The sequence below is a fragment of the Oenanthe melanoleuca genome, chromosome 2 (genome assembly GCF_029582105.1).
Source record: "Oenanthe melanoleuca isolate GR-GAL-2019-014 chromosome 2, OMel1.0, whole genome shotgun sequence".
NCBI lineage: Eukaryota > Metazoa > Chordata > Aves > Passeriformes > Muscicapidae > Oenanthe > Oenanthe melanoleuca.
In genome coordinates this window covers 72,903,184-72,920,335 of record NC_079335.1, presented here as the reverse complement: position 1 = coordinate 72,920,335, position 17,152 = coordinate 72,903,184, and the positions used below count along the sequence as shown (strand labels likewise).

The 17,152-nt window shown below is 41.4% G+C and overlaps 1 protein-coding gene across 1 annotated transcript in view; it reads right to left on the bottom strand.

Moving 5' to 3' along the window:
* Positions 1-11,141, bottom strand: part of FBXL7 (F-box and leucine rich repeat protein 7) — a 171,914-nt gene extending 160,773 nt beyond the window's left edge. Inside the window, exon 1 of the mRNA XM_056483257.1 lies at positions 10,557-11,141. Within this exon, the coding sequence (XP_056339232.1) occupies positions 10,557-10,593 (37 nt within the window). The 5' untranslated portion in view covers positions 10,594-11,141. The remainder of the gene's footprint in view (positions 1-10,556) is intronic.
* Between the last annotated feature and the right edge of the window lie 6,011 nt (positions 11,142-17,152).

The window sequence follows — 17,152 nt, the reverse complement described above, 5'->3', positions numbered from 1 at the left end:
TTATCAAAGACCTAAATCAACAGAATATTTGAATCAATAAATTCCTGGGCAACCAAACAGAAACTAGCCCTTCTCCTTATTCACAATTTCTGTGCAACCTCTTGATAAACTGTAAACCAACTCACAGCTGGATTATTTCTTAGATACAAGAAAGACTCTCATATGGAGCCTTTTAAAACCAGAGTTAAAGCAGGAAAAACTAGTAATTGTTTGAGGGAGAGGAAGTCTCACATTCACCTTTGTTCCACTAGTTCCTGGCAAGAGAAATAAATACACACCACAAGCATGTGTGTTTTTCCATAAAGACAACCATGCAGGGTAACAAAAGGTACACCCACAGGGGAGTAAAGAGCAATAATTTCCCAAGAGAAATGAAGACATAAGCAAAATATTCTGCTCATGCCTAACCAAGTGCCAAAGAAAACTTCAGACTGGACTATGCTGTCTAGTCCATACATACAAATGGAAAGAAAAACAGTTTTAAAAAGTCACCCCTAAAATCTTACATTAGAACATTTTGATTCATGCACTGTGGCTATAGTTCTGACACCACAGAACCTTTACCTTACTAGAAAGTTACCCCCTCTCCTGCACAGAACAAATGTTGAAGGAATAGATAACATTAACAGGTGAATTACCCTAGAGGTAGATTTTTGGTATGAAAATCAAAATGCAAATTCAACTGCCAAGTAGCATCATACATAGCAATACCCAAAACCCACTGTATTGCAGTAACTTTAGTTTTAAACAGAAGACTCTAAACTGAGAAGCATCTACTAGCACTTTATATGATTAAAATTACCCACGTTGTGTGGCAATGACTGCTTTCAGAAGGAAATTTAAGGCAATCGTATTTCATCATTTCACATATGAAAATTAAGGCATTTCTTCTAAACTTGAATATTAACCTTCCATAACTTAAATGTGGGACTTAAATCCTCTTTGATTCAATCCTAGAATACATGGAAAGAAGCTAACCTTTACACCAGTATAATAAGGATTACTGTCAAGTATTTTTACCAGTCACGGCTGCATCAATTTGAATATGGCAGAAATTATTTCTTCTTATTATTATTACTACAGTTATCAATTAAAGTAACAACCTTAATTTTATAGGAAGCAAAAAACATGCTATCCTGGGCTAGCTGTTCCTCCTGAAGCAAGCAAAACTCCACTGAAGAAGCTTTTATGAAAAGTACAGACCATTGCTTTTGCCAGAAACAGCAACAAAAATACACAGAGCCAGATCCTACCACCACAACTCTTAGGAGCATTCTTCTTACTCTGTTTTCTGCCAAGAGAAAGTGTAGTCATTGAGAAAGTGTGAGTTTCTTTATCCAGTGGAAATGAAGACTTTTAGCATAAATTATACAAGGTAAAAATAAATTATAGCTGAAAAACTCCAAACCAGCTGTAGACACAAGTTTACAGAGTACTGTTTAGAGATACTCAACTACTGTAATACAACCTTCACACTTGCCAGAACTTGCTACAGCTGAACTCTCTGAAAGCCTGGTAGTAGCTTTTCTAAACATAAGTAACCAGTAGAAGTACAGGAGGATCAAGTTAGGGAACATTTAACCAAACTGGACAGACACAAATCCATGAGACCTAATGGAGTGCACTGGTAATGGCTGTGGGATCTGTCCAACGTCACAGCAAGGTCCCTCAATTGCTGCAGAAAGGTCATGGTGACCAGGAGAGGTTCCTGAGAACTGGACAAAAGCAAAACACGCCCCTGGTCCCCAGAACAGCTTGGAGGGCAGCCCAGGGAGCCACAGGCTGGTCAGCCTCGCCTCAATTCAGGACAAGTGACAGCTTCCTGGAAAATATTTCCAAGCCAAGAAGGTGATGGGAAGTCATTATCAGGGGTTTAGAAGTGGAAGTAATTCTTGACAAACGTAACAGCCATCAATAAGGAAACAACTGGCACTAGAGGAGTACATGAGTGGTTCATCCTGACTTCAGAAAGGCTTCCCAACTTTTGTTTTCCATAGAATCTTCATAGACAAATGGATGGAGCACAGCCTAGCTAAGTGGACAGTGAGACAAAACTGAAAACTGACTAAGTTTTCTTAGGCAGAAAGGTACTTAGAGAGCTAGAACACTTTCCTCTGGAGAAGAAGGGACTCAGACAAAATCTTATCGTTGTCTATAAATATGAGGACCTTCAGGCTTGTTGGCTGCAAGAGAGGACAGTCATATACGAACCTGAGGAGGAAGGTCAGCTACTAGATATTCTTGACATAGAAGAACATACAATTAGCTTCAACTTGATGCTAGCATGGCTAACTGGAACTGAAATCCTCCTGCTACAAGCCTTTTCTTATACCTCTTTTAGTATATCTTCAGGTTGGAAGGGGCTGTCAGCAACCTGAAGCTCATTGCAGGGGGATTGAGCTAGATGGCATTTAAAAGGTCCCTTCCAATCCAACAATATAATGTATGTATGATATTGATGCCATGAGCAGAATAGAAATACATTTTACATAGGTACTACAGAAAAACCCAAAAAAGTCTGTTGAGTATTTGTGTTGGTGACCAGCTGCTGCTGTTCATCTTGCCCTCCAGTGATGAACAAGATCAAGTACTGCCATCATTGCACCAGAGAAAAAATAATACAAGAGCCATGAGCACCATAAGAAACTCTCAAGTAAGTGCACTTTGTCTTCATCTGTTTTCACAATAGCATTACTATCTCTCAAGGATAGGATTTAAACAAAATATTCACCCTAAGTAATTATTATTGTACAATTTAAGAAAAATTTCAAGTTTCTCTTCTCCTTTCAGCCACTTACACAGAAAGAGGATTTTGTGCAATCTGGCAACAAAATAGTATCTGAGCCTGGCATCATCTAAGTAGATGGCATGCTTCTCCACTATGCAAGCAATAAAAGTCTGGATGCCCATGAACTGACAAGACTACACTTGTCATGTGGCAACCAGACTTGATGCAAACTCTGTTTTTATTGTGAAACAAGGTTGTACGACTCTTGATCAGAAGAGGTTCCTCCTACTTAACCATCATTGATGTTATGCCAGTGTTTTTGGAGTCCTCTTCCTTTCTTTAAAAAAAAAACAGCCAACCTTATAATTGCTTCTTTTATAATGGCATCTGCAAATTTCATTTGGTTTTCTATTCACAGGAACAAAGAAGGATATTGAGGAAGATAATTTTTAAAAGAAGTTCACCAAAAATTGCATTAAAACACCTTCCTCCAAGCTAATGCTGCTTAAAAAGACTTCACTACAGCACTACTGCAGCTATTGTACACATTTGTACCCAAATCGCTGACAAAGAAAAGTGCCACGTGATTTTGGATGTTGATTTGACAAATTTATGTATTGCAGACAGGAATTTCCTGATTCAAAACATGGGCATGAAAAAGAGTTTCCTGTTGCTCATTTAACTCCAAGGGTAAAGGCAGCAATTTTTCCCCTTTTATTTAAGGAAGAGATCACAAAAGTATATGGGGTGAAGAGACTTATTTGCCAACAAATTATTTCTGTTGAGTTTGGATACTGGCACAGGGTTGGAAGCTTTTCCTCAAATACCTGCTTGGACACAACCAACTCAAGCATACCATCAAGATGGTAACACCTCCTTTATGAAAGTCTCACATTAACCTGTCCTCAGTGCCATGTTGGTGCTAGAAGGCACACAAGTAGATTTGGAACTAAAATGAGAGGTATGATCAGACAGATCTAACAGGTTTTCCTCCCCAAGATCAGCTACAACACTACAAGCTCTCAACCTAAATGGTGCTTGAAAACCAAGTCTTGCAGCTCATCTATTCCATCACAAGCTGCACATCTACACACACAAAGTATTGCACATTTCTTCTCATCAAGAAGGAACAGATTCTACTGGGGGCCCACCACCTGTTTTTCAGCTTTTGAAGGTCTCTACTCCTTAATGAAATAGTTGTCCTAATTTAGCAAAGCACTTGTCCTGTATTAAAAAATAAGGCATAGCTAATTATAAAATGAAGAGCAGAAATAAACCACTTGTGCATTTCAGCCTTCAAATGTCATCCACTGCCTTCTGCCAATCACTTTCCTAACACAAACAAGACACACAAAGGAGCAAACCAATTCCTAGTTAGGAATTGTTCACAGAACTAAGGAATCCAGAAGTGGCCAAAGGACTGAAACTGCCAGAAAACTAAGTTTGCTGAGGAGTTTTTTGGGGTTAGCGGTTTAGGCTTAAAACCACTCACCCAATTCTGAATAAGTGCTGACTTTTATTTTTCCCCCCTCACAAAGAATGATATAGTATCAAATTCAGTTTGGATTTTATGAAGTTCCATTTGAGAGGATGCTCAAATTCAGCTTAGAAGTTACCAAAGCAGTCTCGTCTCCTTCCATGCCTTTGGGAGTGGGCAAAAGAAGGATGAGGATGTGCAAGTCCTGGACACCTACTACCTTAGCTCAGACAGGTCTGCTGGAAGCTTTCCATGTCATGCAGCCCCAGCTTCAAAGTTTACTCAGCCTCTGACTGGCATCCAGTTAACTATTTTTTTTTTTTTTAAATGCACAGAAGAGCATCCAGTTCATCTTAGCCCATTCAAAGCTACCAACCAAGTCAAAAATAACTCCCTACAATACAGTTAGTTAGCTAATACCTAGTAAAAAAAATAATGAAATAAAAAGACACCCTTCTTTCCCCCAGAAGCATTTTATGAAAGAGTAACATTTTATGGTATAAAATGGATGTTAGTATCTAAGTTACTTTCTAAAAATCTATTAGCAAAATTAGAAACTTTCTAAAGCCTAATCTCCCACAAATCTGTAGCCCCATGCATGTATATAAACACACATTTGTATTACACACAGACTGGTCATTTTTTTTAGAAAAGAAAATTCTGGTTTATGGAAAACAGAGAGCAGCACAGCAACTCACTAAAGTGCTGTGTCTGACCCTCCTCCTGCCCCTGCCATGTGATCTACACAACAACATGCAACGTAAGCACTGAGCTTAGAGCAAATTTACTTTTTGGAGACAAACTGAGTAAACATACATACACACAATCATTTTGCATTGCTCAGTTGACAGTTACATAAAAAAATGAACATCATAAGCAGCATGTTTGAAGATTACTTTTCGTTAAGAGCAGTTGGCCACTGTCAGACTGCAAATTCACTTTTTAAAGAACAACACTGCTCAAAGAACTGACATTTTAAATATTGCTGTCCTTCCAGTCCCAACTTTGCTGTTAAGAGGCAAGTCTCATCTCTCTGAAGGTAGCTGAATGAAATTCAGCCACAGGTAAAATGCAGGAACTGACACTGGACAAGAAGTACCTAAAAGCAGAAGACAATCACATGAGTAAGTGCAACACTAAAAGCATGATTAAGCAGAACACTAATATTTACAGTAGTCACATGGATGTAAAGGTTAAAAAACAAACAAAAAAATCCCACCAGAACAGTAAAGACAGCAGTAAGTGATATACTAAACTTCACGTTTAACAGGTCAAATAGTAATGTGTAAATGCAACTCAGACATCAAAACAAGATGAGGAAAAAATGCACAACCTAGGAGCTTTTTAGCACTCACTTTATGAGACTCTTCACTTGACTTTGGGAAACTCATGGGGTAGAAAATAATAAACTACAGGAAGAAAAACTGCCCTTACTTCTGAAGATGCAGTACACAGGGAAGATACCTCAGGGGGGTGACACAGTCTTGTAATTCAATAATGTAGTAAAGACTAATTTATTGCCTTTCCCACCTCCTTACCCTCATTAAAATTTCCCACAAGGCTTCACAGATTCTAACCACCAATATAAATAATTGGGAAATTATTATGATTCAACTCTTTAAACAAAAGAATGGAAGACTACCATGGTATACTGCTTTTCACAGCTGACATAAGCACTGCATTTAATGTAAATCCAGCACTTTGGGCAGAAACAAATCCTAACATATGGCAAAATCTATAGGTCATGAATGCCAGAACTTTTGGATTAATAAGATTTTCATACACAATATCAGGTATGTCAGAACACATGCCATCACTGAACTATCAGAAATCTACTTTGAAATGAAAGGCAGCATTCAAAATGAGTTAGTGTCCAAAAGCACCTTCAAAAAAAAAGGACAAGTCTGAAAGCCTGGCTTTATAATGCAGACCTTGACCATGTTTCCCAGCTGAAGGGACAGATTTGAGAGGGTAACATACTCCAAAATTAACACAGACTGACCCATTTCTCCACAGTGCTACATGATGGCAACTCCTAGGAAACTTTAGCTACTGTATACCAGGTCACACATCATAATTAACACCACCTTTGTGGAACCATGTTGCCTGTGCTTTGTAGCAACTGTATCTCATGACAAAGGTAGGTTTCTGTACTGCTGCTTACTTTAGCAGAACACTGGGATCTCCCTCCAAGTGGTTTGGGAATAGAAAACACCATAAATAAAAGTTTGAAGAAGGAACATTTTCAAACCAAGAACAGAGTGTAAGTTTTTCCTCTAGAGTTTGCATTAAAATATTCCCAAATTAAATATTCAGATACAAAAAGTTTGTCAACAAGGTTTATGATCCAGAAAGGCTGTGGATTTCCTTGTTTAAGGTGCTGCTTCACCTATTTCTCTCACAGTCTAGTCTATTTTTCCCCTGCCATCCTCTGTTCTTTACAGCCCCAGACTCCTGTGTTGCATCAAGTCTTTCATAATTTTAGCTCATCAACTGGAGCTGCTGCATATTGTCACCAATCCTCTCTAGACCAGCTTCTGGAAGGAGAAAGTGCAGGAGATGCCCAATAAATTTTTATCTACAACTGCAGGATTATGGACAGTTGAGTTACTAAAAGACATTTGTTCATGTGGTCTGAACATCAGTATTGTGAAAATTCTGTACCATTATTTAGCTCCTCTCAAATTTGACTGGGTCTCAGGTCTCATTTAATGAAGAAGTCACTTGTGAAGAAGATGCATTGAAAAGTTATTTTGCAAGGCAGCAATTTCACCTCAATGCCACAGCTTCCTTTCATGTGTAAGAACACAGATTATTCCTCCAACTCGTATCACAAAGCCAATTTCTTGTATTACAGAAGCCTGCAGTTTTAGTCCTTCCCTTGAGGATGAGAAACTGCCTTGGATGGGAAGAGGGGCAGCATCCAGTTAACCTTTTCCCAAAGGTCCCATGCCAACAGCTGGCACTACAGTCAGCACCCATCCAGCCTTGTGCCCAGCACAGGAGGTTTTTCTGGGCAGAAATATTACAGAAACACTGCCAACTTGGCAACAGTTAAAGGGTAACATCCTTCAGCTCAGTCCCCTCATCTGTGGTGATGAGCTGTGTCTTGTTTGGTCAGCTGCAACAGCATTACCCTTTAGGACAGGTCCTTAAACAGAACACCTGACTTTTGACAGCTTCTACAACAAAAGGCTGCTCTATCCACTATCAGACACAAGGCCTCCTCTTATATAAAAACCAAGCAAGGAGCTAAATACATGACATTATCCACATGGCTAGAAAGTGAAAGACAGCAGCAAGACTCTTGCTAAGGTATCTGATGATTTCCATCAGTTTATCTGCATAGGCAAAAGCCCTACAAGTTCTTCTCCACGATAAAGTGGATTTCTTGCTCCAGTGATCTATTAGAATCAGTAGCACTGTCCAAACACAATTGCTGGAACACATTCAGAAAGACTCATCAAGCTTTAACACTTCAGTCTGAATCTATTGCATACTATGGCAAGCCTAACATCTCAAGCTTTACATATTTTTTCAGGTGAACAGATTTCCAGGTATAATCTGCCTTATAACAATTATTTCTGAAGTCCAAATGAAAACTAGGAAAGTAAACTTGTATTTAATATTTCACATTTAAAAATAGGTAAATTCCTGTAAACAAAGTTTTGTTTATATATTAATTTATTGCGATTTCTTAAATGAGTGTTGTGTTCATATCTAATTTGCATGACATGATTTTTCATGTAAGCAATTTTATTTAAATTTAAGCTTGATTAGAGCAAGTTTTAATCTTAGAAAATTAAATTAATGGGAAACAAACACATTCAAAGGCACTGTCAATTATACACCAGACTCTACCTACAGATTTAGGCTCCTCAAACATCCAACTGTCCAGTGCATCTTAACATGACAATTGTAGCTTCTAATTAAAAATAAAATTGCATTCAATAAAGGCAGTCCAGTGTAGTTCACATGATCAGTCACAAACACTTAGCTGCCTGAGATTGTTACATACACAGCACAGATGTGAATTTCAAAAAAATTTATTACTAGTAAGTGTAACAATGTAGAAATCCACGTAACACCCAATTTTCTGGTCATAAAAGCTCTCTCTTTTAGAAGTGGTATCTTGAGCAAGAGTTATCCATGCCCTAATGTATCTGTTCAACATTGATAAGTGAACCAATTTGGACAAATTCATGAAGTTCTGAATTTCCAAAGCAGATAGGAAGGAAAGCTGTGTGAAAAAAGCCCAGCCATTTAAAAAAACATTTGCAGTTGTCTTCCTGAAATCTCACCTAAGATATCAGCAAGCAGAAAATGGGAAAACAGCCTTCAAGAAGCTCAGCTAACAAAGGTACTTTTCTTCACCCCTAAAATGATGTACCACAGTGCAGCATCAGCCTGCAAAGCCCAAAATGCTGAAAACTGTACCATAGACACCACTCCATGAACTCTCAAATGGATATTCAGGTTGCTTTTACAATACACAGAAAGTGGGTTACTCTTCCACCCGGGAGCATAATCACACCCTACTAAAAACTTTTTACAGCAATTAAGTGTTTCATTTGTGAAAGGCACCAAAAGGACCAGTAGTTTATGAAAAAAAAAGGCCTCCCTTTATCAGGCTTAGATTTGTTCTCCTCTGTATCACTCAGGAAACACAACTAGTATGAGAGCTTGCCCAAGTTTCTCAGTAACTGATGATGTATAGAAGTTACCAGGAAACACGACCTTTGAGGCACATTAATGATGAAGTTTTGGCCATGGGGCTTGGGGATTTTTTAAATTAATTTAAACTCCAAATCACTAATCTACCTAATTCTTAAGACAGGTAATGATCTGCACTGCAAAGATTAATTTACCACGTGTAGTCTGCATTCCCAGGATCCAATCTCTACTCTGAATGGAGGAGAGGGTGAACTAAGAACACCCTGGTGGTACTATCCTCCTCTTCCTCAGAGTGCTATCAGGTACTTCTGGAACTGTTAATGTCCCCTTCATCTAAGGGCTGCAAAACACTCTGTGTCAGTCACATTCTTCCCCAAAAAGTGTACATTTATTGAAGCAATCAGTCCTCTGAATTCTCAAGAAAGTTCGGGCACGCATCCACACCTTCCTGTCATTGAGGCAGACACCACCCCAGAGCATGACCTGAACTGTCAATGACCCATTCAACTCTGTGAAAAACTAAGATTTCCCCTTTCAGGAGGAATCCAAAGAGGCTTTCACTGCAACCTCCAGATTCACCCCATTTATGCAGGAGTTTTTCCAGTGATGGTAAAATTGACTGAAACCCCACGACAGGAAGAATATCTGTAGCTTAAAGCATCCAACTTCATGAACTCTTCAGAAAGCAGAGCTCATTTGGCAGTAAGTGAAAGGAACTGCAGAATCTGCACTAGAAGCAGTGTCTTTCCCCTTTCCTTTACACAATCTTCATGCATATTTTGGAAGCAAGAGGTGTATTCTTTGGCAGTCGCCGTCTGAACTCCCAAAGAATGGAGCAGACCACAAGATCATCTCCCTTGCTCCACCTACAAACCCGTAGCAACAAAAAAAGGGGGTGGTGGTGATCCTATAGGGTTGCCCAATACACCAAGGGGAAGGCATACATCCTACAGAGCAATACATATAGAAGTCAGCTAGATGTTAAAGAAAGGCTAAAACTAGCTGGCAAGAAGACAAACTTTCTGTACTTGCCATTGGTTTGCCTGACACCAGCTGACTGTTCCAGTAGTCCTTCACACCAGAAGCAAAGCAGCTGAAATTCATCCCTGATGCAACTCCAGCGAGACTAATAGGTTTCCACAAGAACGAATCAGGCCCTGTATATCTAAAACCAAGCCCACTAGAGTTTCACTGAAGCGAAATTGCAGGAGTACAATCTCTGGATAACAGCTGGAGAACATTAACTCTCTCCCCAGCCCTTGCCGGGGTTAATTTTTTTCTTTCTGTTCAGACAGGAAGCAGTCATATAGCATACTGCATAATATAAGGACCCTGGGATATAAAGACGAGTAGAAAAGGATTACAAAGAGCGCCTTACAAGTTTTTAGCAAAGTTAACGCTGCCATAACCACCGAGCTGCCTTCGACCAGCAAGCCGCGCCGCTGCCCCGACATCATCAGCTGAGACAGCATTTAAACTCCTATCTAGTGGAAACAAATAACTAAAAATTCAGGGTGTTTTTAAGGGCGCAGCGGGAGCCCAAGGACTGTGTCGCGGCTCCGGGAGGGGTCGGTCCCGGATCCCGGCGGTCCCTGCCGGGGAGAGGAGGGTCCCGCCCGGTGCCCCCGCCCCGGAGCCCCGCCGCCGCTCCAGCAGCCTCCTGCCGCCCCAGCTCACCCTCGCTGCCGTACTGCTTGCCATTGTTCGCGCCCATCCTGCCGCCTTCATGCTCGCCGCCGCTTTCCCACGGCGCCGCTCAGCATCTCTGCCGCGGGGCGCCCTGCAGCCCTGGGGCACCGCCGGGGGAGCAGCCCCGAAAGGGCTCACGGCGACATGTCCAAAGCAGCCTTGCAACTTCCTCCGCTTCTTCTCGGGGGGCCGACACCCTCCCTTCCCCACGGGACAACAACAAAAAAAAAAATTAAAAAAAAAAAAACCAACCACAACAAAAAAACCCCAACCAACCAACCAACCAAAAAACTTTAAAAGCGAAAGAATCAAAAGCGCGATGTCTCGGTGCCGGTTTCCAGCCGGGCTGCCCGGGCCAGGAAGGCGGCTCCAGTTATAATCCACAAGCAGGACGGGCGGGACGGCCTCCGGGCGCCGGCTCCACCGCCCCGCGGCTGCCGCTCGGCTGCTCCGTGCTCCAGCGCCGCTCCGCCTTCCTCCTCCTCCTCCTCCTCGCAGCCCCGCCGTGCCGCCGCCTCCCCCGGGAGCCCGCCAGCCACTTGTTGCCCGGGGCGGGAGGAAAGGAGCCTCGGCCGCAGACTTTTGTTAGCGGCAGGCGCCTCCTCCCGGCGCCCAGCGCCGCCGGGCCGGGGAGAGAGGGAGGGGATGGGGATGGGGATGGGGATGGGATGGGGATGGAGGGAGGATGGAGCCCGGAGCGGCCCCGGCCCTTAAAGACACAGCGCCGGCCGGGGCTCCCCTGCCGCTGTCCCCCTGCCTGTCCCCCTGTCCCAGCTCTGCGTTCGGCACCTCGGCGGCGCCCCGACCCCGTGCGGCTCCCCGGGGCGGACAGAAAGCCGCAGAGTGCAGGAGGAAGCCGGGCAGCAGGAGCGCTTCTCGTTCCCTCCGGCTGCTCCGGGGCTCGAGCCGTTCTCTCCTTGCAAATGCTATTCCCACTCAGTTCCAGTGAATCACTGCCGGCCTTTGCCGCCACATCGAAGAAAAATATACAGCTGCTGAACATCCCCCAGATTAGTTCTTCAGGTATCCTATATACATATCCTAGATATATCCCTTGGGATAAGATATTTCTATTTAATTCAGCTGTCTTAAAAATTAGTTTCTGCTTCTTTCACCCCAAAAGGCAGACTCTTAGACCACTGGGATTGTCAGGGATAGTGGACATCCCGAGGGCAGCCCACACAACAGCATTGGGAATCAAGGATTTCATTCCTGCATGAGCCCACATCACCTCTGCCTGGCAAAAGGGGCTGGGTAAAAAGAGATGCTGTCAAATGGGAGTGAGGATATCCTGCATGTGACAAGGTTAATACAAAAACTGCCAGCCCCAAGAGGGTACTTCCCCCAATGTGCCAGCTAAGAATATCACTTAAGTTTGCTCCATACAACCCAGGTTAAATGGTAATTGGGTGTTACTAAAGGCTTTTTGGGAAAGAATCAGGTTTAAAAGAAGTGAGAAAGAAGGGTGACAGTTTGTGACAGGTGGAGAGAGACATTAGAGCAGGCAGTCCTGTTTGGGGCTGGTATGTCCCCTCTGCCCTGGCCTGGTGGTGCTGGCTCTCTGTCTGGTGGCAGGTCAGGATGTAACAAGCAGGGATCCCAGGTATGCAGGGAGTCTTGTGGCACATATGTTAGCTCAGGGAGCAGCACAGGAACATGTAACTATACCTGAAATGTGGTTACATGTACCTGCAGGACATGTGGGGCAATAGAGGGACCCACACTTCCAGAAGAGGAGTGTCAGCTTGTAGCCCACACAACCTTGGGAGTGACATACCCAAAGCAATGCATGTTTGAGATTAGGACTTTTTAAGATTAGTTTCAAAGTTCTTTACTAACATTTTCCAAGTATTTATGGTTGGTGCTTTTGTGTTGTATTGCTCATACTGGCCCCAGCACAGATTGCAAGGTCAACATGTCCTTGCTTAAAAGACAAAACCACTTTAATTCTGATTTGATTAAAACCATGAGTTGAGCAGTTTTCCCTGCATCATGCTATGATCTTATGTATGAAAAGCCTGTCTTCCTAAACATATCACAACACCCACAAAACAATTACTGCATGTACAGCTAATTCTAAGCTAATTATATCTTTGTCAACTTATAAAAATGGCATATGAAATGGCAGAGGCAAAAGTATCAACACTGACAGGACCGTAGAAAAGGTGTCTAAAACCTTAGTACTGGGGATGGGTGGGTTATTATTTTTTTTTTTTTTAAAGTGCATTTCCATTAAGAGGTGGGCGAATTACCAGAAGCTGAAGTAAATACCAGTAGCACAGATGACTGACAAGTAATCAGCCAATGTTTATAAAGCTCTAATTGCATCAGATACCCCTCATTAACTTTCTCCTTGTGTAAAGGTTTTGGTCCTGATTCAATACTGAACACTACAATACAATGCTACACACACCTTTCAATCCTCAAAAATCAATGAAGGTCTAAGAAAATAGACCTTCTGGGGTCAAACTCATCAAATGACCAGCCTTGGTCCTTTGAAAAAAATATGAATCAGTCTAAAAATACAGGTGGTCAAAGGGTAATTTCTAAGCACTAATATGAAACAAACTTAGTACTGTGCCAAAGCAGGTAGCCTTGACACGTGTCTACTTTTAACATCCTCTACTTACTTTTTGAGAGTTGCCTGTCCAGGGGCAGGGCAGGGGATGGGGGAGAGCAATCTGCCTTCTGTAAGACACTAAAGGCAAGGTTAATATCTGCTCACATATGAGCCCAGAGGCTGCCAACAAACACATACATCTAAGTACATTTTTTTCCTGCTGTGTGGCTTGTGGGGTTTGAAAAACACACCTCAAACACTTGTTAGGAACCCACCTAGGCAGAGTAGGATGGCAAAGAAGAAATGCAGGGCTTTCTACAGCACAGCAGCCTACCTTTGTCACTGAAACCTCACAGCCAGCTTGGCTTGGGCCAGCACACCCAGCCACACCAGTGCTGCAGGCAGTGCTAGTCCCCAGCTGTGGGGCAGCACATGCAGGCTGGAAACAGCACGTGTGTCTGCTCCATGTGCAGCACAGCTGTGCCTAATTCTAGCCTGAAATGCAGAGAGGGGAGTACCCACTGCACACCACTCCTGAGGCAGCCTCTCAGCTCCTCATGTCACACCGTGTGCTCAGCATCCCATGGCACTCAACCACCCAAAAGTTTTCCTGTGTGAGTCATAGCACCAGGAAGGCCAAAGATCCCACTTCTAACTCCTAGAAAGCTGTGCAACCTTTTAGACATAAGAGAGAAATTTCTCAGACTGGTTGGAAACATCACCTCACATAGACCCAAGTGCATAGCTGCATGTAAATAATTTTACATCATTCCAAAAATAATAAAACACAAAACATCCCAATAACCAAACAAAACCCCAAACAAACAAAACAAAACAAAATACACAAACAAACAAACCAAAACACCCAGGGGAAAAAAAGTATAGGGAGGAAAGAAGGTCTTGGTCTAGGAAATTTGAACACAGCTTTCTGATGAAGGACTGAATATTGCTGCTGCACATCATGTCACACTCTATAGGAGAATGAGGTGGAGGACACAGGAACAAACAATAAAGTACTAAACTCATTTTGCTATAAAGACATAAAACTCAGCCAGAAATGCATCAATCACAGATGGCCTTGCTGGCAATGGATAATTGTTTCATGCAAGGTATGCAGGATACTCAAACTTGGATCTTCATAAGCCCAAAAACATCAACATGGGCTGAAAAGTTGAAAAATTCTAGTTTGAAGAGACTACAAGTTCCAACTAGTTCTGAGTCATCTTTCAGCCCTTCAGTATTTACCAAACACTTGGTTCATTGTGGGATTCACTGTGATACCCTGGGAGGCCTATTATATTTAGATATATGGTTTGGGACTTAGTATCCTTATGGTGCCTGCACATGAGACTTAAGAAGATATTTTCTTTCAACAATTTCAGAAATGTTTCACTCATTCTTGGCAAAATCTAGTAGTAGGCTTTTTTCCTTTTTTTTTTTCTCCTTGTCTTCTAGTTGGTCCATTCTTTATATGCTGTGATTATTCAGCTTGAACAAATAGTACATAGTACATGTATATATAAATACAAAGGCCAGGTAGGAGTACCTTGGCTGTGGCTGAATTAAGCTGAACTATATCATATAACTCCTATGTGAAGCTGTTTGCAATAAGCCTTTAAGACACTCTCACCTTCAAAATGGTGCAAAGAATCTGAAAGCACACCAGTTCTGCCATCTTTTCAAAGATCCAAAGGAGATAAAGTGCTTTCTACAAGGATAAGGACAACCTTTGGTGGTTTTTTTGCCTCTTAATCCAAGCAGTACACACCCACTTCAGAGGGGATGAGATGGAGTACTAGCAAATGCAAGAGAGAAAGATTTGTTGTTCCATGTGCCTTCCTATCCTTTCCTTCTTCATAAGGAGATATCAATGCATTTTATTAGACTTGTATCCTCTCCCAGCAAGAGGAACTTAGAAATTATTAGAGCTGAGGAAAAATAAGAAAGCTATGGGCCAAAATGTTTCTATTTGGATGTGTTGCTACAATCATTTCTCAGAATGTTTGTATTACATCTGTAGTCATTATGGGCCTCCCTCTGTGGTACATTACATGTCTCATGATGCACAATTTTTCTACTTCATGAACAAAACCACAGCAATTTTTGAAGAAGTGGCCAAATAAAGGGTTCTGGACAAAGAAAATAAAATTTAAAAAATTGAAAGCAGCAGAACTATTTCCATAAGGTATAGTCACAGCAATTCCAGGGCTAAATAATTTGGCATTGAAATTTTTGCCACAGTTGTTTCAGTAGGGATTTTTCCTTCAGTTTTAGTCTAAGCTTTCCTCTTTGGAAGACAGAATAAACAAGTATCAAAAACTTCCAGCTACTTCCAAGTGGCTTTATGTCATAGTTCAGTTTAAAAGCCATTTGTATTTCATGTCCTAAAATTCCAGCAGCAAATCTAGTTTCCTATTTGGAAAAAGCAGCTTTAATTTTTTCCTACCTTCCGTTCCTTCATTTAACATTTTAACCATTTTATTTTACAATTTGAATTTAAATAAAATGTTTAAAAATTCAGTATCCTTTTAATGACAGCAGAAGCCAAGTGATATTTTTTTAATTAAGTCTACTTTTACATCACCATGTTCATAGGGCTGCATATATTTTGTGAATGCTTCATGATAATATCTGTGTTGACTGCTTTTGGGCATTGTAAAGGGAAAAAGAATCCAAAAGAAATTTGACTAATATGTTGCTGGCAACTTAAAACCATTCTCAAAAGCATATTGTTTCATTAACTAGAAAATGATCCATTAATGCTATGTACCTCCTAAAGAACAAAATTCTAGATTATCATCATCGTAGATAAAACTTATGGCCTCATTGCCCTGTGTCCTGAAAGTATGTGCCATTTTCTCATTAGTAGCCTTAATGTCATTATGAGTGACTTGATCTACATGCAGAATCTAAGGATAGCTCAGATTGTATTCTAAGGGGCAGCTTTTATTAGAGCCTGTTCTCCTGGCTGAGAGCTCTCTTAGCATCCACTTGCATGAGGTCAGGCTGCTCCAGCCAAGCAAAGGCTCTGGTCCCACAATGACTTCAACAGGTCTGGTTGAAATGCTCTAAATCAAGGTGGTGCTCAAGTTCTAGGACATTTTGGACAAGATGAGTTTATATTCTAATAGGTTTATCTGATGGTATCACAGACCAGATAAAGGACAGGCAATTCTATCAAATAAAGATCCAGCTTAAATTTAAACTTCCTTCAGAACTTCAACTAATTCAAATCTTTAGACATTTTTAAACAACCTGAAATTTCAAGACATTTTTGCTGATTTTTTTTTCAGTTTTACAGGAGAAAATCCTCACTCTTATATGATTTTTCCTTCTTTCAACAACAAAAGCAATAAATAAAGTTCAGACTGTGTTGAAACATGTTTTACATTACATGTAAAATCTGTTGAAAAGAATAGTGAGTTTGAAAAGCCAAGCTCCTAAGTCTCAAGTGTAGGAAAACACAGGAATGAAGACTGTGTACAATTCCAGAACCACCATCAAGAATTGCCCTGCCCTGTCTGCAGTGCACCTTCCACCACGAACAAACCTGAGGCCTTCAGCCAGCACTACAAAACCACTTCAGTCCCAGCAGCACTTTGCAATTATGTAAATTGTGGCATTTTAATGTATAGGCACAATGAGACAGAAGGAGGACTGGAAAAGCTAAATTAATTCTGGCATTTCACAACTGATGTCTGACCTTGCAATTTTAAAAGAGAGGTTTTTTTCATTAGATTTAAAAAACAGTTTTGGCTGGTGCATTCTCCAAAAACTGAGCAAAGAATGAACTTAAGATACATTGCCTCATCACATTGACATCTCTAGCAATGGTTTTCAGGGTTGAAAGCCTGAATTCTGCTTAACAGGCTGCTGTTAGTTGGACTAAGAGAAGCAATGATGGAAACATAAGGCTTTCCGAGCACCATGGTTGTGTCTATGCTTCTTCTCAGAAAGAAGCTGTGGCCTTTTTTCCTGGCATGGCCAGGTTTCCTTCCAGTCACAAACAGAGCAGGGTGAGGGC